General features: G+C 41.3%; 1 protein-coding gene and 1 long non-coding RNA gene across 2 annotated transcripts in view; both read left to right on the plus strand.

The window, feature by feature from the left end:
* LOC311011713 overlaps positions 1-25,346 on the plus strand; it is a 354,053-nt gene that overhangs the window by 284,440 nt on the left and 44,267 nt on the right. The gene's annotated exons all lie outside the window — the stretch shown is intronic.
* On the plus strand, positions 17,225-19,209 carry LOC311012409 (uncharacterized protein; the record flags this gene model as incomplete). Its single annotated transcript, XM_084007874.1, has 4 exons — positions 17,225-17,329; positions 18,025-18,093; positions 18,233-18,385; positions 18,994-19,209. The coding sequence occupies exons 2-4, from the start codon at positions 18,049-18,051 to the stop codon at positions 19,207-19,209; spliced, it is 414 nt and encodes a 137-aa protein (XP_083864000.1). The 5' UTR covers positions 17,225-17,329; positions 18,025-18,048.

A 25,346-nucleotide genomic window follows, 5' to 3' on the forward strand; every position in this document is an offset into this window, starting at 1 on the left:
GTACATATTCAAATATATAATTGTTGTAAGGAAGAAATTAAAGATAACAGTGTTCTTGTAAAACAAGAAATAAGATTGAAGTGAAAGTCCATATTTACACTAAGAAGTGTAGTTGTTACTGAACATTTTGCTCTGCAGGTGTGTACCCAAAAGTTTTGATTGCAGATATCTTCATAATTCACTGGCCACAATCAGTTTTACTCAACTGGTGTAAATAAGTACAAGTAACACCGAATTATATGCATTGTTCCTGATTCACATATAAAGACCTGTTTGCATCAGTAAGCTATATAAGTGCTTTGTTGTTGTTTAACCCCTCATATACTGTAATTCATCAACCAAGTGGATTATTTGATCATAGTTTATATATATATATAAACCTGAATATATTCAGACTGTTTGAGGAATTTAACTGAGCTTGTGTCATTGAATTTGACATTAAGTGTTTAGTTAAGTTAAGTTATTTGTATCACAAAAATAAATATAAAGCTACGATCACATTCTCAGTACATTGAATTTGAACATTAATACAGATCTCTTGATAGTGTTATATATTACATATATTTCCACAGGCTTTTTGGCCACAGTTAAGTCTGTTCCTTTGATTAATAGTTATAAAAAGAATAGTTTTGAAACGTTAACTCTTTTCAGTGAGTTAATTTGTCATCCTAAGTGCTCTTGATTACTTTAAGCAGGCACAGGTTTTTCTTTATTCTCAACCTGTGACATTAACTGTTCATTCATATTGGGTTTAATATCTTGGTGTGTAGAAAATAAATAACAGAAAATATAGTGGTCTTGGAGCATTAAAACAATGCCAAAGAAAAATAAGAATTCCCAAGCTGCACGCCTGCGCTGGCAGAGGTCAAACAAGTTTCCCTGTGAACCAACTAAAGAAGCAGAATGTGATGGTCCTCAGAGCAGTGGAGAAGTAAACATGTCTGCAGCATCTCATGTTCAAAGTGTGAAACAGGCAGGTCAACATGATACATCATCTGTACCACAGGTATCCTATGCTGATGTTATCAAGAGAGGATGTCCCAGTAATGACTCATGTGTAGCAGAACCTTCTAATGTGACCCAGGTAAACCACAGAGGTCAAAGTGATGAGACAAGTGTACCAAAGGTATCTTCTGCTGACATCGTAAAACCAGGACATCATAGAGATGAACGATGTGTTGCAGGACCTTCTCATGCAGTAAACCTGGGACATCAGCCTTCTGTAAGACATGTGTGTGCATCACGCAGCCAGGCTTCCAGTAGATTTGGCATAAACAGAAATAAGCAGTGTACCTGTAACTCACTGACCTTTCTTGCATTCCTTCATGAGAATGAAAACCTGACCAGAGCAGACCTGGACCTTGTTTTGGATAAGGGTAATGTGATGTACTCAGAGGTGAGGAAAAGGCTAAACCATGATGACATCTATCTGACTACAGATGAGCTCCCTGATGAAGTTCCTGCACGCAGGTGTATACATTATGTGGACATGACACAACTTTCCAGATACGGCACATTTGGAGACCCTTTACCTGGAGCTGTAGACAGTTATCTGGACCTTTAGGCAGGACTGAGCTGCTTGTTATCAGAAGTGCAGTATGGTTTACTGATGATGAGACTGTTGTGTATTGCAGTATTCAGAACCAGGTCAGGCAGGTTTGGATTTTTTGACCCCCACTCCAGAACAGCTAAAGGTTTGCCACTCCCCCCGGGTTCACTCACTCCTGGTACTGCTGTCATGGTAACATTCACACGTCTCAGTGATATGATTGACAGGCTCATGAAGTGTCACAGAATGTCAGGCGCACAGTCCTCCAGTAACTATGAGTTGAAGCCTGTGAAGTTTTACGATGTGAACACAGACATCCTTCAGAATATCCCAGACAGAGAGAGTCAACCTACAACTCATGCTGCTGCTGTTTCAACTGCTCTGCTGGATGATGCTCCTCAAAACAAGAGTGCTGCAAAGATAAACACTGTTGTCACTGATATCATTGTACATGAGGTATCCACTGATATGGAAACTGAACCAGAACCATTGAGCCAGTTCAACTTGAACTCTGTCAGATCACATGATGCTCTGCTGAATGACCCAAACTCTGCTGCAAAGGTAAACCGTGATGCCAGTGATGTCTCTGTTAACATATTACAGGGAGTGTCCACTAACATTGTCACATCCCATGATGCCCCTCACAGTGAGTCAAACTTATCTGCTCCATTGATAAATACTGTGGCCAGTGATAATATCACACATGACATCTCGCGTATACTGAAAAAACTTGGTAAAGAGCAAAGGAGAAAATATAAGAGGAGGCTAATGCGCTCTGAAAAGGTATCACAGAGAAAGGAGAATCAAAAGAGGAAAGAGAGGGAAAAGTATGCTTCAAATGAGACATTTAAAGCAAAGAAAAAATCTGACTCAAGCAGGAAATATTCTAATGAAGAATTCAGACAAAGAAAACAAGAGTTTGTTACTAATTGCTATCGAAACAACTCTGAATTACGAAAACAGAAAATAAATTATATAAGAGCCCGATACAGGGAGAATGCTGAATTCAGAGAGAAACATAAACGATTCCTCAGCAATCGATACAGGGATAATGCTGAATTCAGAGAGAGACAGAAACGATTCCTCAGCAATCGATACAGGGAGAATGCTGAATTCAGAGAGAGACAGAAACGATTCCTCAGCAATCGATACAGGGAGAATGCTGACTTCAGAAAGAAGCAAATACAATTTATTACCAACCAATATAAAAATAATTTTAACTTCAGAGAGAAACGAAAAAATTACATAACCAGTCGATACATAGAGAATGTGGCCTTCAGAAAGAGACAGCAATCTTATATCCGAACAAGATATAGAAACGACAAATCCTTCAGGGAAAGACACAGACAACTAATGAGAAAACGGATGCGAGACAGGTACAAGAACAATCTTGCGTTCAGGAGTATGCAGAACATGAGATGTGCCATGAAAATGAAAAAATAAATACAGACAGATGAACAGACCAACATGTGAGACAGAGGATGACAACTCTTTGATCAAAGAGGCCATAAAGATGTTCAGATCACAAATAAAGAACGGTCCCACTTATGTGTGCACTGTCTGCCATAAAGCTTCTTTTCAAAACCAAGTACGTCTCTGCAAAAGGTCAAATTATGCCAGAAATCCACACATGGTTGCTCGATGCCTGACTGGAAAGTATGTTCATGTTTGTGATGCTGACTGCAGAGATGAACAACAGTGTAAGATGCCTGATGAGAGAAGGAGAGAGTGGATCTGTCACACCTGTCATAATCACCTTAAAAATGGAAATATGCCAAGCCTCGCTGTTGCTAACAACTTACAGCTCGCTGATATTCCATCTGAACTGTGTGATCTCAACATACTGGAGAGACATCTCATAGCCAAGTGCATAGCATTTGCCAAGATTATTCCTCTTCCCAAAGGCAGACAGAATCTAATACGTGGTAATGTCATATGTGTTCCCTCGGAGGTTCAGGAAACAGTGGAAGCCTTACCCAGACTGAGAGGTGAGTCTCAGGTCATGAGAGTGAAACTGAAGAGACGATTGTGTTACAGAGGTCATCAGCTGTTTCAGACTGTTACCTGGTCTAAACTAGTGCAGGCGCTGCATAAACTCAAACAGATCCACCCACAGTATCAAGACATTACTATCAGAGATGAGGCAGAGTTATGTGACCCAACACTTCCTGATGAGGACGATGACAATGATGAGAATGCAACAATGGAGGATGATGATTATGATGAAGCTGATTTAATGGAAATGGACAGGTGTGAGACTGATGCACTGTGTGAGGCAGAACATGAGCCTGAAAATGAACAGGATGTCGACATGTTGTCCGGTGATGGTGAACAACCAAAGGAGCAGAGAGCTGATGATGAGCAGGAAGGTGACATGCCTAATGGTGGTTTTGCTCTGGAATCATGCCTTCAGCCATGTGATGTTGCAGAGGAAATATTATCTTTTAGTGAAGGAATCTACTCTGTTGCCCCCGCTGAAAGAAACAGTCCAGTCAGCTTTTTCAGAACACCTAAACTGGAGGCCATGGCTTTCCCTGTTCAGTTCCCTACCGGTCAAAACACACTGGATGAACAGAGACCTATTAAAGTGACACCCAGCGGTTATTTCAAAGCGAGGCTCTTCTGCAATGATGGACGTTTTGCCAGAGACACAAATTACCTGTTCTTTGCACAGTTTGTGACTGAAATACACTTGGCTACTTCTAGCATGACAATACAGTTACGTAAAGGAAAACCTTTGACCAGAGATGGACGAAAAATCACATCAGGAATGTTGCAAGATAAACGAGAGGTTGAGAGACTGGTGAGAAACAGAGATGCAGTCAGATTCATGCAGCCACTGAGAGGAACACCAGCCTATTGGGAGAAAACGACCAAAGATCTCTTTGCCATGATCAGACAGCTGGGAAAGCCCACTTTCTTCTGTACATTCTCTGCAGCTGAAATGCGTTGGCCTGAGGTGATCGAAGCAATAAAAAGGCAGCAAGGTGAAGATGTGGATTTTGAAAGTCTGGACTGGTCAGCAAAGTGTGAGATCCTGCGAAGCAATCCTGTGACAGCCATGCGCATGTTTGATAAGCGTGTTGAGGCGTTATTCAGAGATGTCATCTTGTCTCCTGCACAGCCCATCGGCAAAGTTGTTGACTACTTTTACAGAGTTGAGTTTCAGCACAGAGGAAGCCCACACATTCACTGCCTCGTTTGGATAGAAGGTGCACCTGTGTTTGATGAGGATGATGATCAGACGGTGTTGGATTTTGTGTCCAAATACATCACAGCTCAGCTGCCTGACCCACATAAACAACCTGAACTGTACAAACAAGTCACAGAACTGCAAATGCACAGCAAAAACCACTCAAAGACATGTTTCAAGACTCGCAGCTCTGGATGCAGATTTGGATTTCCCAAACCACCTGTCAGAGACACCATGATAACGAGACCTGATGAGGAATTTGATCCACTGCTCGTGGAACTAGCAAAAGAAAAGCTCAGACCACTGAACTTGTTGTTGAATGAACCTCAAACAGCCTCCCTGAGTTTAGAGCAGCTCCTGGCTCGATGCGATTTAACACACATTGAGTATGAACGATGCCTCGACCTCATGAACAAATCCAGTGCAGTGATACTGAAACGTGACCCAAAAGACTGCTGGGTAAATGGATATAATCCGTTTTTGCTAGAAGCCTGGGATGCAAATATCGACATACAGTACATACTGAACGCACACGGATGCATTGTGTATCTCACAGAGTACATAACCAAGAAAGAAGGTGGAATGTCCGAGTACCTCAAAACAGTCATTGAGAACTCCAACAGAGACCATGTCAACGAATGTGATGAAATGAGGGAAATCATGCAGGCATACTCAAAAAAGCGAGAGGTCAGTGCTCAGGAGTGTGTGACCCGTGCATGTGGCATTAACATGAAAAAGTGTTCCCGTGGTGTCATATTCATACCGACTGATGACAACGCATTGAAAATGAGTCGTCCCCTCTCGTTCCTGGGGAACACAACATCAGAATGTGCAGATGTGTGGATGACGTCTTTGACTGACAAATACAAAGCCAGACCTGAAACACCAGAGTATGAGGAGATGTGTTTGGCTGATTTTGCAGCGACTTGCAGGATTGTCTATGGCCAGCAGACAAAAGGGAAAGATGTGTTGCCCCTCCTGAATGAGATGGGATTTGTGCAAAGGCGGAAAAAGGATAAGCCTGCTATCATCAGATATCACCGCACATCACAGGAAAAATATCCTGACAAGTATTATGGCACATTACTGAAACTGTACATTCCTCACCGATCAGAGCAGGAACTGAAAAGGCCGTACTTCCCCACATATGAGTCCTTCTACAACAGTGGCTGTGTCCAACTCTCAGGCTCCGACCATCCCGAATATGTCAAACACATTGTGAAACGAAACAGAGACAAATGTGAGAAAAACAGTGAGCAGATTGAGAATGCAGTTGAAGAGTATGAGCAGAACAGAGGTGTGATTGATGAATGGTGTAATCTGGCGCCAGAATCTGAAGTAGTGAGGTTGGAGTGTGTTGAAGAGCTGGAGTCAAGAGAGCCAGATCATGAAAATGAACAAGAGAATGTCCCAGAGTACATAAATCAGGCTAATGCTGTCACTGAAGCCAGAGCCATCAGAGAGTCCCCTGCATTAGACCCCACACTGTTACGACAGATGTATCAGAATCTGAACCAGAAACAAGCCTGTGTATTCTATGCAGTGAGAGACTGGTGTGTGAAACGAGTCTGTGGCCTTAATCCAGAGCAGTTCTTTTTATACATCAATGGTGGTGCTGGAACAGGAAAGTCACATCTCATTAAATGCATCTACTCTGAGTCCTCTAAGATACTGTGCAAGCTGCCGAGACGTGCTGAGGAGGCTGACATATCAAACCCTACTGTCCTGCTGACTGCTTTCACTGGAACTGCTGCTTTTAACATCTCAGGAACAACACTGCACTCTCTTCTCAAGCTGCCCAGAAGCCTAAAACCTCCATTTCAAGGACTTGGCAATAAACTGGATGAAGTCAGATCTGACCTGTTGAATGCTGAAATCCTCATCATTGATGAAGTGTCCATGGTGTCAAAGCCCCTGTTTGCCTATGTTGATGCTAGACTCAAACAGATCAAAGGCAGTCAGAGACCCTTTGGAGGAATGTCAGTCATAGCTGTAGGAGACTTTTATCAGCTTCCACCAGTGAGACAGTCCAAACCTCTGTGTGTGTATGACCCCTGTGAGCTTGACCTTTGGCAGGAACACTTTCAGATGATCACTCTGACTGAGATTATGCGTCAGAAGGATAATGTTGCCTTTGCAGAGATGTTGAACAGGATCCGAGTGAAAGAAAAGTCACGTGTTTTGTCTGAATCAGACAGAGCTCTGCTGTCACAGGCCGTCACTGAACCAGCACTTTGTCCAAATGATGTACTGCACATTTTTGCAACTAATAAACAAGTTGATTCACACAACTCAACAACATTAGCTCTGCTCCATTCTCATATCACCAACATTGATGCAGATGACTACAAGAAGGACCCACGAACTGGCAGAATGGCACGACAAGCCAAAGCATATAAAGGAAACAGAAATGAGTTACCAGATACTCTAAACGTTGCTGAGGGTGCTCGTGTCATGCTCACCAGAAACATAGACGTGTCTCAAGGATTGGTGAATGGATCTTTCTCTACTCTGGTCAGGGTAATAACTTCTGAACAAAATGGTGTCACACATGTCACTATGCTTGGGCTCAAGATGGATGATGAAACAGCTGGAAGGGATTACCGTAATAAAGCACCAGGTGGACCAGACAATCTAGTGTACATTGAGAGAGCCGAGGAGAATCTGAAACAGAAAGGAGTGGTACGCAGACAGTTTCCTATTAAACTGGCATTTGCTTGTACAATTCAAAAGGTCCAAGGTATGACAAGGACATCAGCTGTGGTCTCACTGAAACACATTTTTGAACCTGGCATGGCTTATGTAGCTGTTAGCAGAGTGACCTCTCTCAGTGGACTGCACATTCTGGATATGGATGAGAGTAAAATATACGCCAACCCACAAATCACTGGAGCCCTGCAAACTATGAGACAAGTCAACTTGGACGACATGATGCCTCTTCTTCAGATCAAACATACATTGAGTGGACCTGAAACAATGACCATTATTCATCACAATACAGAGGGACTCCCAGCTCATGTCAATGACATCAAGAGCCATCATGAACTGTGTCTTGCAGATGTTTTGTGTCTCACAGAAACTCACCTACAAGGCTCCTTTGTGGCAGACAGTCTCCATTTAGAGGGTTACACCATGTTCAAACGCAACAGACACGTGTCCTACACAAATGTACCACAGATGGCCAACAGAAGAGGTGGTGGAGTTGCTGTTTATGTGAAAAACCACATTCAAGTGCATGAAAAACAGTATGTACATAATGTAACTGACCTTGAGTTCGTAGCTCTGAAAGTTGAAGCCCCAGTGAGTGTGCTGATTGCAGCTGTGTACAGACCTCCAGACTACAGTGTGACATCTTTCCTGTCAAACCTGGGAAGCCTGTTGGACTCACTTGAGATCATGGACTGTAACAACATAATTGTGTGTGGTGACTTCAACGAGAATCTCCTATCCAACGCCAGTAAGCCGATCCTTGAGCTGTTTCAGTCCCATGGATTTACACAACTGATCAATGGTGCAACCACAGAGAAGAACACACTGCTCGACCTCATTCTCATCTCTCAACCACAGCGTTGTCTCCAATCTGGCGTGATGAAAAGTTATTACAGTTATCACAATCCTGTCTACTGTGTCATGTCCTCTAACAGCCCATAATATGTCAGGTGAGTTTTAAGGATCAAGAAAAAGTCAAAGAATTTGTGATGGAACTTTAACATAGTGAAGTAAGTGAGTGATAAATGTATTAATAACACAGCTTAGTTTTAAAGAGTAAATTATTGAAATGTGCAATGATAAAATCAAAAAGAGTATATTGTGATGCTATGTTTACTCAGAACAATGTAGAAAATATGACTTACAGAGATTTAAATGACAAATACAATGGTCCATAATGAGGAGTATCCTCTGAGCAGCCAGGCTTCAACACCTTGCCAGGCTGCCTCAGTCTCTCTGAGGCTGGGAGGGAGGGAGGGCGGACCAGAGGATCTCCTCAACACTTGGTATGACTTCTGTAACGAGCCTATGAGAAACTGACATGCAAGGCCTCTTTGTTGCTGCAGGACCCAATTTCTCTCCACCACAGGTCTGAAAACTGTCAGGTAGAACAAAAATCCACTGAGCATCATGTGATTGTTTTTTAGATAACCATATTGTTGTTGGTCCGGTTTATCTATGTAAAGTGGCTATGTAAAGGGAAGCTAAGTATGCTGTCACATGTAAGTAAAATAACATTTTGTTTGGTAATCGTAAGTTTTGAGAATATTGGATAATACATAATTTCTTTTCAGATAACTCAGATATTCAGATATGTTGTTATGAGCTATATTGCCAATGCATTTTGACCTGTGCATTCATCTGGGTGGGGGGGTCGGGTCAGGGATGATGAATGCACAGGTCAAAACTGTTTCAGCAGCTGTATACAGCATTGTATACAGCTGCTAACACTTAGTGTAGAAATCAGAAAGTAGGTGTTCTTAATGTAACACCTGCTCTCTGGTTTAGTGATCCCTACCAGCTGAAACTCCACATTATCATCCCACCCAGTTTCTTGTTAGAGACTATAACTCATGTAAGTTTACTTTCCCCTGGACGAGAGACACAGTTCTCCTGTCTCCTCTATGACAACACCAGCTTCAGCCTCACACCCTTCAGCACTGTGAGGACCAGCTCACATCCACCAAGACATGCAGCCACAAGACAGATGCTGCAGCAGCATCTTAACTCTGTCCACTGTCAGCGGACCATCACTGCAAGAGACACCTTCTACTTCCTGCCAATCCCAGTCATTCTTTAAAGCAGAGGATGAGATAACACCTGCCCGTCTTTGCCTCACCATCACTCTGGCTCTGAGATACTGGATCATCAACCAGGACATCATGCTGCCACAGACCAGATGCTGCAGCAGCATCAACAGTGGACCGTCACTGCTGGACCACAGACCTGTGTTCCACCTGCCAGTGCTGAGGTTTCTTCACAACAGACTATAAGGTATTGTTTTCTTGTTGTTGTATATCTGATATTCTCTTTCAATAGTGTACATTCATGTATTTACTTTGTATTAATGCAACAGTTTGGATAACATTGTTGAGTATAATGTTGTCATTCTCATTCCTCCTCTGTGATCCCTCCACTTCACAGTTAGAGTGGAGACACTCAGGACTGCACAGAGAGCTCAACATGTGAAAGAAGCTGAACATCATGAAGCCTTCATAAACCTCTCTGAGTGAAATGGCAGCAGTGTTCAAGGTATTTTATTAATGTCTGTTTTGTAACTTCTGAACACGTTTTGTTTCACAGTCTTCAGTTTATGACAATAACTTTATGTTTTCTGTTATCAGGACCTGCGCTATCCTCCTATCTCCACGTCACCACATGTGCATCCATTGCTGTGCACAGTTGACTTCAGTAGAGCCTAACTACTGTTGATCCTTGGAAAGTGATCGGGTGTGCTGCTGTAGGGAAGATCAGATCAGTCATCACTGTCATCACACTTCCTGCTGGGTGCAGCATCAGGCTAAACAACTAAAGGTAACATTTTTTTACTCCTTTAGAACAGGATCCCTATTTGACTAAACAACAAGCAAACATACTGTTTCATTACTGTTTGTGTGTGCTGTTTGCATTAACAACTAAAGGAATGGGAGGAATAAAGTTTCTGTCTGCTCTTCCCTTTAAGGCCTTTCCTCCTCCATGTCTACCGTGATGCTGTCCTCACACAAACACTGGCCAGATACCTGGCAGAAGCAGTCCTACAGCCACTGGACATGTGAAAGGTCATCATGTTACAGCCCTTTACATCTCCACACTGACACTGTGCTCCACTGACAATTTGGACAGATTCAACAAACAACAGCATACACGACTGATCCATGGACAGAATGACTACCTCTCTCAATAGTAGGACACCTATTTGTTATTATTCCTATCATTATTATTATTGATCTCTTTCTTATGTGATTCAAACAATGTATGTTGTTTTTTTATATTTCACCACAGTTAATATCTTTTATTTTATTTATTTATTTTTCATGTCATCTTTCCCTTTCGCTCTTTTCTGACAGATTAATGACAGATGAAGGGGGAAAGTTGTCAGTTAGTTCAGATGTTATATGCATCTAAACTAATTAACCTGAAAGAGAAGACATGTGTTTTATTATATATTATTTAAGTGATCATTAGTGTGGGGTTTCAGCTGGTAGGTTTGTTAGAGGATTTTCACATGTGTATCCTTAGCCTTGGGCTATTCTAAACCGAACTGAAAAGCTGTCACAGTATCTGACTGTGGAATTAAAGCTGAAGGTTTTGTCTCCAGAAGGCCCACAACACATGACTTGGTTAAATGAGCCTCGTCTAAAGATTTAATTGGTAAACAAATGTTCCCATGCTTGTCTTCTGACCTGAAGTCACACAAGTGACTCTAACCCCATGTTCCTTCAAAGTCAAGGACACAACCTGCATTTCAGTGAGGCTCAGTAAACTGAGCTAAATATTGAGATAACACACAAGTGAAATTACAGTGTTGACATGACTGTCAGTCCAGAGCTGCTGCAGCTATTTATTTTTTTATTTTAATTTATTTAACCTTTATTTAACCAGGAATAGAAGCCATAAACTATTGGGGGTATTAGCCTCGGTCTAACCACCATGTGAAAAACCTTTAAAGGTAGGGCTTAACAATATCATCCATCATTGAAATTGTGTTTTTTTATCATTGTCAAACAAATTACACTTTATATACAAAGCTGTGTTGATGATAACAATGTTTTTAGACATGACATATGTGATGTCACTGCCCAATCCTGACACATTGTATCCGTAATATTTACCCAGGAATCTTGACGAAAGGTCTTGATCAACAAATTATTATTTCTGTACTGTGCTTATCATAAAAAACAATTAGTAGGTGAAAGAAGGATGTGGACAGATGTTAGTTACCCAATACTGCATCCTTTACATATACCGCACAAACCCTGTGCTACTGATGGTGATAATATATATTGTTGAGCCCTGAAACTATTTGAAAACAATTTCTGTTTAGGCACTGTTGGTTTTTTGGGTTTGCAAACTACAGTTTCTATGTATTTTTTATTTTATTTTTATCTTTTTAATTTTTTTTTTTTTTTAATGATCTAACTGCCAGTCTATCCTCGGATACATTGTTTATCAAATTCTGTATTCTAATTGAATGTGATTTTAAGTTTTATTTGTTTCTTTGAGTTAAAAGGGGGCCTACATGGAATAAATGAAATGATTCCCAATTCACGTTATCCTCATATATTTAGTGAATTGCCATCAAAGTGCAGCCAAAGGTTTATTTGAGTTTCCTTATGGTTAGTTGAAGTGTCTCCAACATGTAGGCAAAATCAAACCCGAAAGGGGCTTCCACACCACTACATAGTAACTCAGCACCTCCAGTCATTTCAACGAGGGGAGGCGGCAGAGGGCAGGCCATTTTGATTACGGTGACAGTGAACTCACACTGCTGCCCAGAGTTCACAGTGCTGAGGTATGCAGTGGCCAAGGCAGTTGCAGCACGATGGTGTGAATGCAGATTAAGACTTTGGGCTCTAGTTTCGTGGCGCAGCGCAGGGCGGCGCAGGGTGGCGGAGCCGGTGTAATGCAAGTTTCGACCCGGCAGCCTTGCGTACGGTCAGTTTGGCAGTTTGGTGGATCGCCTGCGCCAAGATGGGTGTGGCGGCGCAGCAGGGGGAGGCGTCACAGATTCAGCTTGGCGTAGCGGAAGTTTCGTGGCAAAAAGCCTCGCTGAGACTGCGCTGAAAGCTCGCCAGCTCCAACCTGGTCTACTCTCGGCGCAAGGCGTCAATAAAGTCCATTCATTCAATGCGAATCACAGCTGGCGGAGTGGAAGTTTGGCTGACGGCGCGCAGTGCGCACACGTCACCGAGACCTCACAGGCAGGTTTCCACAGTTCCAGACACATTTAAATGCAATAAATAATCACAACAAACACTATTTAATGCAACTCATTGAATCAACACGTGAATTTATATCTATATAGATTGTCCCGTCACATCTGACGTCAGATCAAAGGCGGATGGCACGCGTAACGGAAACTCAGCCTCTCGGACCAAAACATCTCCCTCTCTCCTGTTTTTTATAATATCGGCATTGTTATTATTATGATACGCGGGCACACCAACCACAAATTTCCAATTCATAGTTCAATTGAATATATAATATATTTGCATACTGAAAATATCATTCATTCTGAATGAAATGAAACAAAATGAAAGTATTCGTTCATGTTTTGTGCTACTTTGTATTCATAATTGTGTGTTTAATTTATGATTTATTGAATGATTTTACGATTTGTGCTGCAATTGTATTGAAGTAATACAGATTACACAAATACATTAGAAGTTGTTTTTCTAAGTGAACATTGTATCAGTCTTGTTTGTATATTATACTGTTGATATGATATTAATTTATTGCTGCTGATACTACAACTACATAATTGTTTATTCGAGATAATATAATTGTATATAATTAAAACATATTTATATTGAAATCCACTGTCTGATTAATATTTGTTCAAAATGTGTGACCAATTATGAAAATTACGTTGCAAAAACCCCTGGCCATTGCGGTCATTTTACTTTTTGCCATAATCAAATTATTCATTTTGTATCATATCTCCTGAACCAAACATGAAAACACAGAATAGGTGATGTCTACCCATATATTTAGATGGTAAGGGATTACAATGATACCATATACAACATCATAAACTCTTCAGGTGACTGTGCCATGAAACTGTTGTTTCTCTGTCAGACATACAGACTAGCCAATGAACGCCGACGATTAGCCAATCAGTGCCATGTGTGGGAGCAATGCCTTGTCCCCCGTAATGCCTTAGGTCTGATGGAATCATATTGTGAAGAGACTGCGTGTTCCACATGGCTACTTAATATTCACGTCGATGGATGACGTGATCATGATGCCTTCACTATGCATTAGCTGGTAGGCTTACTGTATGTCCGTGCGTAATTTTACGCGCAGTAAGCTACCAGTCAAAGGTGAATGAGAAAAGCGTGTCCAAACTTTTTGACTGGTTACTGCCAGTAGGACCTGTTGTGTGGTTGTATTTGTCTTTGCCTGTCTTTGTCTTTGTATGTCTGTCTGCAGATCGACTGGTGGGATGGTGCTCTGACACCGGTGTGGGCCTGGCCAGTCCCCAGGTGTATTTGAGTGTGGCGGTCCTCCCTTTTCTTGCTTGCCTTACTTGGTTCCAGAGGGAGAGCTGGGCGCAGCTCCGCTGCAGCTGCTCGTGTTTCCTTTGTGTTCTTTTGTTTGGTTATGTTTTGTTGTAACATTTCTTTGGTTAATAAATCTGTTAATCTCTTATTCTGTCCGTACGTTTCATTGTATTTGTCCTGCCTAGAGCCGGGTCGTGAAAAAATGTGGGGGCTCGTTGTCCGTGCGCGCCGGTCGGATGTCCAGAGGTTGTGAATAAACTCGGGAAAGTTTGTGAATGGAAGAGTGCCGCCGGTGTTACTATCGTGTAGCGTGGGGGGGCTTTGTGTGTGTCGTGCGCCACGGTTTGGTTTGAACTGTATGGGTAAGGTTTGGGCCATAGTTTGTATTTTTCTTTGGGGCATTTTGCTTTTGCTTGCTGCTTTATGTTAAAAATAATATTTTCATGTTTTGTTCGAGCATCCTGATCAGCTTAGCCGGCGGGCGAGCAGAACTTGCTACTTTATTATTTTTCCTTTTTTTGTTGTTTTTTTGTTTTTGAGATGCGGTAAGGAGTATTTTGAAGGCTAATTCTGTTTATCTCCTTAAATCACCCGAAAACAACAGCAATCTGCTACAGTTAAAACACACAGACCTCCTGTGTAACAGCCATGTCCAGACGCATCAGCTGTGATGTAAAAACAATGTCCAGGTGTGTTCTTAACTTGCTATTTGTTGTTACGTTTATTTTACATATTGCATTTCTAACATTCAGGTGCATCATATACACATTAGCTAAGTTTACGCTGCCTGCAGGCATCATGATCACGTCATCCATTGACGTGAATATTAAGTAGCCATGTGGAACACGCAGTCTCTTCACAATATGATTCCATCAGACCTTATATTACACTGTTTAACCCAAGTCGGCACCTATGCAGTCCCATTATGTTTTACAGACATTTGTAGTTCACTAATAACGTAAAACATGTTGTTTATGCTTCATTTTGCTGAACTTTCACTTCTCTTTGTATCGTGCGTCAGGCACTTCATTCAGCACGGTTTTCCTCCCCCTCGGAGGGCTATTTAGAAATTAGAGATTATATGGCAGGTCTCAATGTGTTTATAAAATTAAGTGAGAAAAGAAATAATGGATCATATTCGACACGTGAGATCCGCACATCAACTACTTCAACAACATCTCAGCAGTCAAATTTTACTGAAAAGAGATGAATGTAATCATTTCCTAAATTTAAAAAATGATTGTATCTAACGAAATTTACCTTTTCAATTCATAATTGTTGGCCATAACTTTGCACAAAACTTTTTCACAATGTCGGCCGAAACAAACTCCTTAGACATAGTGATGGTCTCGGCGTCCGAAAAAACTGTTTATTATATTATTTTGTACATGCCTGGGGTGACACCAGTGTCAGAGAAATTCCAGCTCATAGTTTTTGGCTCTCTCTCACTCACTCACTCACTCACTCACTCACTCACACACACACACACACACACACACACACACACACACACACACACACACTCATTCTCTCTGTTTATGCTTATTTGCCAATCACTGTCAGCTTTGTCCACTTATGTCCAATCAAAAACATTCAGACAGTTGTTGCTATGCCCCAGCGGTGAGATCAAAGGTATTCCGTGAGCATCTCGCAGGAGCAGTAAAGGTATGTGTTTCAGCACCGTGGATAGAGCCGCTGTACAGGCGTCTCTGCACTGTTCCTATGCCAGAAAGATGCTTCCTGAATAACTTTGATCTCACCGCTGGGGCATAGCAACAACTGTCTGAATGTTTTTGATTGGACATAAGTGGACAAAGCTGACAGTGATTGGCAAATAAACATAAACAGAGAGAGAGTGAGTGTGTGCGTGTATTTTACTGTCGGTGATAACAAAGGCTTCAGTGGCGGGAAGAATCAGAATTCTGATTGAAGACTCAAGTGATTTATCAGTAGGAGGAAAGAAGACGATAAGGAAGACGGTAGGTGCTGTTCTTCTTCTCAATGTTTGCTAGTTGAAGTTTAATTGCCGATAGATAATTTATATTGATAAAGTGTAGGATATGTTGCCCAGGCTGTGCCCAGAGCTTTAAAAAAGAAAAGACAAAAGAAAATTATCTACATTTGTTTTAAGCTATTTGTTGGCTATATCAAACTTTGCTAACTGTAACAGTGATATGAATGAATGTAAATAAATTAGTGCTGTCCAAATTAACGCGTTAATATTTGCGTTAATTATGAAATATCGTGGCGAGCGATCACCGAGGAGTTTTTTTTTTTTAATTATCCCGGTAATTTGTCTGTGTGAGAGACACTAGATGTGGCGTGTGCTGCTTTGTCCTCTGTCAATGCAAACAGACTGGTCTGTCTCCGTAACGGGCTGAATGTAAAGGAGGACTAAGCTGACTTGTCGTCGATTGACAGCACTAAAATAAATATATCGGAAAGACTTGCTATAACGTCATGAAGATAAAAAGAAAAGTGTTGATGTAGGCTATTGGAGACAGTTGACAGATCGTCTCCAATAGCCTCTAAAAGCCTCTAAATGCTTGTGGTCCATGGGCATTTAGAGGCTGAGAAGGAAGCGACCTGTTGTCTATAATCATTGCTGCCATCTTAGATGACCGTGTGTGTTTGTGTGTGTGTGTGTGTGTGTGTGAGAGAGAGAGAGAGAGAGAGAGAGAGAGAGAGAGAGAGAGAGAGAGAGAAAGAGATAAAAAAAAAGTCAGTATAATATGTTGTTAAAATGTCATAAAAAGTCACTATTATATGTAATTAAAATATCATAAAAAGTCAGTATAATATGTTATTAAACATATCATAAAAAGTCAGTATAATATGTCATTAAAAATGTCATAAAAAGTCATATGTACATGTAATTAAAAATGTCATAATGTTGCCTGTGCTTGTTTTTTCATTTCAGATGGCGTTGAAAGACCTAATCAATTCCAGGCCCGACAGCCCATTTTTTAGGCCGCCGCCCATCCACCTTTGTCTGGTGGAAATGTTGGAACGGCCGAAAACGGTAATTGGAATTTTTCAGAAGGTGGTGTCACAGCAGGCACCACCAAAAATAATAAATTGGCAGTGTTTTCAGACGGCCACACTGTGGAAAAGGCCACAATTTATGAGGAGTTTGCCTCCAAAATGAATGTGGGCAAAAGCTATATGGTGAAGGGCCTCCAGCTAAGGGGGGAGTCCCCTCCTTTTTATTTGCTCATCACGAAGGAGATTTTTTTCCGAAGTGCTCCCCTACACATCTCTGAGGAAATCAGAGAAAAAGCAGGTGCCCTCCTCTGCCCCTTATCACCCCTGACCGCCCTCAGCAGCTGCAGAGAAAAGGCAGGGCTAATTACAGTGGAGGCAGCGGTGGTGGAAGTGAGTAAAGAAAACAAATTAAATAAAAATGTATGAATATAATATTTGTTTAGTTTAAGCCTTGTATTCCTTAAACTGTCATAAAATAATATTATTATTATTTTGCACTTTAACTGAGTTAAATCACCAACTTCAGTCCTGATCATAGCCTACCCAATATTCACTCATTTTCAAAATGATGATGATTTGTTGTTATTGTTGCTATTAAAAACAAAACTAAACAAAAAAGAACTATTTATTCTATATGCGAAATGCTAGTTTTCCCCCCTGTTTTCATGGCCTGGGCTGTGTCAATGATTAGCAACAACATTGTTTTTTATGCACTTTTATTTTTGTGCAGTGTCAAATAAAAAAAATCAACAACTTCCATTTGTTACTTTAGAGGACACAAATGTCACCTTCCGAAAACTGCTATAAAAGTTCTATTTCTGACCACACATTTAATTGTAAACGTATTATAGGAACTGAGGTTCAATCAAGAACATTAGTTACAATAACACATCCTTACCAAAATGTATGCCATGTATTTAAGGACCAAAATTATCAAAACATTTAAGTTAAAAGCCAGAAATATTCCTACGGTTGCACAAGGATTAAATACATGTATTGGCTACAAAAGGATATACAGTTTAACAGTTCTTGTATTATTGAGTATACAATATGAAATTAACATAACAATCTAACTTGTTTTTCAGTTATCTACCGTGCAAAAGGTGGAGATGGGGAAAGCAGCTGTCCCTCTTCTAAAAATGATCCTGCAGCAGGTAGGTTAATTCATTTAATTCAAGTTTTTTTCAGGATAAATTTGGATTTATTTATTTATTTCTATTATGGTTAATATTAAATAATTATTATGGTGTCAATAACCTACATTACAATATTATCTTATCTTATCTTCTACAGGATAAAACCCGTGTCCAGCTTTGCCTGTGGAGGGAGGCAGCGATCTTAAAGGAATCATTGCAGCTGGGGACCATTGTCAAAGTCACACACCTGAGACCAAAACACTCAGACTACGGCCTCCAGCTGCACAGCACAAATTTTTCACAGCTACAAGTAGGCTTATTTGTTGTCATTGTTTCTGTTTGTTTGTTTGTAACAATTTTGGAACACAGTGGACGTTATTGAGAATTATATCAGGCAAACACTTACGTCAATGTCTAAGAATAGTCAGTATAATATGTAATTAAAAATGTCATAAAAGTCAGTATAATATGTAATTAAAAATGTCATAAAAAGTCAATATAATAAAAATGCCATAAAAGTCAGTATAATATTTCATTAAAATGTCATAAAAAGTCAGTATAATATGTCATAAAAATGTCATAAAAAGTCAGTATAATATGTTATTAAAAATGTCATACAAAGTCAGTATAATATTTCATTAAAATGTCATAAAAAGTCAGTATAATATGTTATTAAAAATGTCATACAAAGTCAAAGTATAATAATGAAAAAAAGCTCATTGATAGTTCAAAAAACACTATATATGTTATAAAAAAAAATGTCATAAAAAGTCAAAGTATAATAATGAAAAAAAGGTCATTGTATAGTTCATAAAACAGTAAAAAATATATTTTTATTTCATTTTGTTATTAAAAATGTTAAAAGTGGTATTAAAAGTTGGTCTAATATGGTATCTGATGTTTACTATTTCTCAATAGGAGGTCTCAACTGTGACCAAGGAGATCGTGGGGGCCACGGGGGTCATTGAAGCTGAGGGGGAGGATGGAGCCCTCGACCTTCTTTTGGAGGACGCACGCGTCCTCAACATAACGGAGGAACTGTGGGCTCCTATTGAGGCCAGGATGGTGGAGGTGCCTCTGATGGTGGAGGTCACTCTCTCGGGAAAAACAGTGACCGCGATCAGTGTTGTGTAGATAGGTTTGTTTTCGTTGTTCAGTTAATCTTGTTGTTTTTTATATTGTTCCTTTCGTTCAATTAACTGTTTAATTCAATGTATTCAACTGTTATATAAAAATATTTTTGTCATTAAATTAATCAAATGTCATAACTTGTTGCCGTTGTGTCAATTACACCATATTAGAGATTTTAAAAGCTTTTTGAATATTAATTTTGACTTATCCTATTATTAGATTTATCCCAGCAAACATTTTCTCGACCTGCGTCTAGATGAAGACGTCCAATCGACGTCGCGTCACGACGTGACTTTAATTCGACTGTTTTTCAACATGATAAAATAATATCATGGCAAATATGACCTAATTCAATAAGCATTTTAGAGCGGTTTAACTGAATAAACACTGCCAGAAAACGTTTGCTCGACCTGCGTCTAGATGAAGACGTCCAATCGACGTCGCGTCACGACGTGACTTTAATTCGACTTTTTTTCGACATGATAACATTAGGTGGAAGACGATCTCAAAGAAAACATATTTAACTGAAAAAACACTGTCAAGAATGATTTCCTCTATCTACTGCTGTGCCGAGATGCAGATATCCAATCATGTCGGGACGTCTGATTAACGTCGGGCAGGCAGGTTGATCTGACGTCTATCTGAGGGACTGAAATGACCAACGTCATTTAGACGTTGTTTCAACGACATATCAACGCACGAATGCTAAAAAAAACTATGCGAAATAATGGAAATATGTTCGTGAATTTAAGAAAATAATGTAGTATCATATTGGCAATGTGGGCTAAAATGTTTGTGATTCTAGCATCCATCTAGGAACTATTTTTCCTCGCGTAGTGAGCGCACCTAGCGGTTTCCTACGCATGCGCAAGAAGAACTTTGCAGCGTCAGTTGACGAGGAGGAGACAGACACCTGTGAAAGGTGAGTTACTAAAAGTACTGTAATTTAAAATGAAACTATGTTTGGTAAGACATTATACGTTTATCAGTTGCATGTTAGAGTTTTGATTGTGTTGCTGCATCGTGTATTGTTACAGATAGTTGTTTTTTTTGTTGCTTTTATCTGTAACCGAGCGGCGGATAGCAGCCGAGTTAGCTGCCGTGTGAAACTAGCCCTGAGTTAGCTCACAGGCTACGTGAGGTGCTCGATGCTAAACCGAGCCGAACATCTGTGCAACTCTCGGTTTAGCATCATTACAGAACCATAACACTTTAAGGGGCCGTCCAGACGGGGGTGAAAACGTTATTTTCTCTCTCTCTTCCTCGGCATTGTTTCAAGAATATTTGCATCTAGACGGATCCACCGAAAACGCTGTAGTTCATATGCCAGGCCTATAGGTGTCGCTTGACATACACCTAAAACGTGACGGAGAGACGGAGCATGCGCAGAAGGTTTTCGCTCTATAATTTGTTCTTGCCATCTATAAAGTGCATTTAACATCTGAATAGGCGCTCTGTTAAAATGTTATTTTTTTCTTATGCCCTCTCTCCAGCTGCTGTGAAGAGATGGAGTCCAAAGGCCACAGAAGCAGAGAGTGTGATTCAGAACCACCTTAAACATGCCCCAGCAAGGAGTGGGGGCAAGAGGCAGACCCCCACAGGACTGCAATAAAAAGGAAGTCAATAAAACATTTGTTCCAATATTCATGTTCGTTTTTTATTCCATTATTCAATATATAGATAACTCGTCACATATATCTCGTCCTGAATGCTGTCTTTTTTTTTCTTTTTTTTCACCTGAGATTAGTCCATGTACTACTTGTATTTTACAGTATGGGTGAACATTACTCGAGTATTTTTAACTTTATCACAGGTGAGTTTATTTACTATGAAAGTTTTGACCAGGTTCACCATTCCTGTGATATTTTAAGTTGGCAAATGTGAAATTTGCTGGTGTTGTCTAGCTGGTGGACTTTTTGACTTCTTTGCATTTTAAGGATTTTTTTGCTGAAATTGATAAGTTAATTTAAATAGTTGTAGATTAGAGCATTGAGAATTGCACATGTATACAGCACAAGAGCTGTGCTTGTCATAGAATGTATGGATGTGGTAATGCCAGTTATGTAGGCACTAGTTGAAACTAGATTTAGGTAAACATATTTTTAAATTTAATACATTACATGTGTATTTTGACAAAGGTTGATATGCCGTCGAAATGACGTCGGTCATGAGAACGGCGTCAGAAAAACTTTAATTTCAGCACCTCTGGTAGACGTCGAATCGACCTGACTGACCGACGTTGATTAGACGTCAAGTAGACGTCAAAATGTTTGCTGGGATGTAGATGACAACATATTAGGCTTATTATATATTATAAATGAACACATTTTTACATTACTTGAAATAAATTCATACACATAAGCAATATCACACAAGAGACTTAGGGCCCTAGTTTCATAGACCAGGCGCAGTCAGCACTCAGCTCAGCGCCACGCCGACGGGGTGTGTCCGCCTGGACTTTGCAAGATTCGTGCACCGCGCAGGCTCGCGCAGGCACACCTCGAAGAAGGCGTGAAGGTGCGTGTCCACAGGCAGCGGTGTTTCCCCGCGTCCCATTCATTGTCTATAGGGGCGTGTCCACAGGGGCGATTTTAAACGCGAGTGGACGCGCGAGTGATTGACAGGCGCTCTCCTTTAAACAACACATTTTTGCGAGCGTTCCCGAGGCGGCGAGTCAAGCCCGGCGCCTCTGATTAGCATAAAGTAGATTCGACTTCAACTTTAGGCAAATGAGGAGCGGCCAACTCGCGCGCCGTCTCTCGACATTCGCCGCGACGCTACCTCCCGAACGCTCGCAAAAATGTGTTGTTTAAAGGAGAGCGCCTGTCAATCATCCTCTAGTGGCAGCCCACCAAGCGTGCAATACTGTGAAGCGGCGCGTCCACATGCGTTTTAAATCGCCCCTGTTGACACGCACCTTGAGTGGGAGACGAGGAGACGAGGCGTGGACTGGGATTAATACAGCCGATTCAGATCTTCACCAATCAAATGAGCTCCTCTCCTCACCTTTAATGCGTTAGGGGAGGTTCAGTGCAAGTTCCGTCACTTGACAACCCGATGACAGAAGCAGCGCCGCCGCTCCCACCACACGCATCACGCGCTGTGCGCGTGTATCATAATAATAAAAATGCCGATATTATAAAAAACAGGAGAGAGAGAGGGAGATGTTTTGGTCCGAGAGGCTGAGATTCCGTTACGCGTGCCATCCGCCTTTGATCTGACGTCAGATGTGACGGGACAATCTATACAAATATAAATTCACGTGTTGATTCAATTAGTTGATTATTTATTGCATTTAAATGTGCCTGGAACTGTGGAAACCTGCCTGTGAGGTCTCGGTGACGTGTGCGCACTGCACGAGAGTAGACCTGGGGCCTGTCCTACGAAGCAGGATTTGGGCTTAGCGAGGTAACTTAAGTGTTAACCCTGGGTTTTCCGTCCTACGACGCTGGTTCACTTCTTACCGGGGTAGATCGCCATAGTAACGTACGCTGTGGAGCTAACCTGCTCCGGAGCAGGTTATGTTCCTGATAAGAGATCAACGTGGAAAAACACACCGCCGACTGACCAATCAGCTGTCTTAGTGCGCCGATAGAAAAAAAAGAAGCTCGGTGGATCGTGAGAGGGTCTTGTAGGAGAACTATAGTGTTCAGAGACCGGCAAAACCCTTTTTCTATCCCTGACGATGTTTTATATGAGAGATCCAGATTCTCATCGGAGGGAAAGACTTTTCTGTGTCAGCGTACAGCCTACTAAGTGTGTTGTAGTACTCGAGATCGGTCTTGGTCTCGAGACCGGTCTCGAGACCATTTTTTTAGGTTCTTGGTCTCGTCTTGGTATCGACGGCATTTTTACTCGGTCTTGTCTCGGTCTCGGACCGGGCGGCCTCGGGTTTTTTGAACGAGACCGGTCGAGACCATTGCTGATAGGCTTTTTGTCCATGCTTTACTGATAAGAGTTTTTTTCCTGTCCTGACGCATAATTAATACGTGTCAGATTCCGCTCACGCAGAGAAACTACCAGGATAATTATTTTTTAATAGCTACATATTCGTTGCGAAAATTTACAAAACCAAAAGAACGAGTCCTCCAGCAATAAGGGGATTCCGTGGCAGTTTCATTTCTTGAGAAAAAAATAATTTTCAATAATGAGACGATCACTACATCGTCCTCACTGCTATTTTTATTTTCAACGATCCCGATCGGGTCCAGGTGGACTTCAGGACCAGGTTGCAGCACTACCGGCACCCCACATCTCCGCGATCCACCAGACCTGAACAGGCTGCAGTCCGTCCCCGATCCCAAACTCCTCGGCGATCGCTCGCCACAATCTGTCCCTCATCTCCGCATCTTTATAGTGTTCAGACTGTCATACGGCGCTTTGGTTTGAGTGACGGTTTTTGACGGACGAATACCCCGCCGCCGCCTCTCGTCGGCCGGCCAGCCACCGCAGCCTGTCGCCGGCCACTGCAGCTTATCGCCGGCCGGCCGGCCGCCACGGCCACCGCCGCCTGTCGCCGGCTAATGCAGCTTATCGCCGGCCGGCCGGCCGCCACGGCCACCGCCGCCTGTCGCCGGCTAATGCAGCTTATCGCCGGCCGGCCGACCGCCACAGCCACCGCCAACTGTCGCCGCCAACCGCCGCCTATCACCGGCCGCTCGCCCAAAGTCATATATAAATAATTAATATATATCGCGTTTTTTTTAAAGTAAATAAAGGAAAACATCACACTTTGGCCGTTTGTGTCGTCTTGATCTGCTCTGCAATACATATATTAAATATTAACATTTATTATTGTACGATTATTCATATTTCCTCCGCTTTTTCCTGCTCTCTCTCCTCTCGTCCCTTCGCGATTTGTCTTTCAGCGCAATGCATGATGGTAAAATTTGCTCGGCTAGTGACCATCGGCTGTACACTACTTTTCACGATGCATTGTGGGAAACTTTGAGTGCACTATATAGGGAATAGTAATGCTCACTACACATTCGGACACCCCTACAAAATGGCGAACTCCCTATATAGTGCACTATATAGGGAGTAGGGAGTGATTTCGGACACAGCCTATGACTTGAGATTTATTTCATTCATTGTGCTGCTATGAAAACAACAGCACAAAGATTGTTTTTGTTGTTGCATTTATTTAAGAGCAAACTTAAATTAAATTTATTTTTAAAAAACTCCCATTTTGTTGTTTTTCCTTTGATCTATATGGTCTTGGTCTTGTCTCGGTCTCGACCTCTAAAAGTCTTGGTCTTGTCTCGGTCTCAACCTCTAAAAGTCTTGGTCTTGTCTCGGTCTCGGCACTCTCTGGTCTCGGTAATGTCTTGGTCTCGGTTGATGCGGTCTTGACTACAACACTTCTATCTCTCTCTGTCTCACTCTCTGTCTGTCTGACTACTACTACTACTACTTCTTCTACTACTGATACTACGTCCACTACTTGAACTTGTACTAGTACTACTACTGATACTATGTCCACTACTTGTAATAGTACTACTACTACTACTACTAGCCTACTACTGATACTACCTCCACTACTTGTAGTAGTACTAGTACTACTACTACGTCTACTACTGATACTACGTCCACTACTTGAACTTTTACTCGTACTACTACTCCTTTTGCTACTAGCCTACTACTGATACCATGTCCACTACTTGTACTTGTACTAGTACTACTTCTAGTTTACTACTGATACTACCTCCATTACTTGTAGTAGTACTAGGACTACTACTACTAGTACTTCTGCTTCTACTACTACTAATACTTGTACTAATATTACTATAACTACTGCTAATACTACTGCTACTACTAATACTACTACTGCTGCTGCTACTACTACAACTACTTCTGTTACTACTACTACTACTACAGCTACTACTTCTGCTAGTACTACTACAACTACTACTAAACGGGCGGAAGAAGAATAATAAGTACTTCTGCGAGTACTTCTTCTGCTACTACTACTACTACTTCTAGTACTTCTGCTAGTACTGCTACTACTAGTACTTCTGCTACTACTACTACTTCTACTACTACTGCTACTACAGCTACTACTTCTGTTAGTACTACTAAAACTACTACTATTAGACAAGACTATAAGACAAGTGTACCACAGGTATCTTATGCTGATGTTG

The sequence above is a fragment of the Eutrigla gurnardus genome (assembly GCF_963514095.1).
Source record: "Eutrigla gurnardus genome assembly, chromosome: 4".
NCBI classification, from domain to species: domain Eukaryota; kingdom Metazoa; phylum Chordata; class Actinopteri; order Perciformes; family Triglidae; genus Eutrigla; species Eutrigla gurnardus.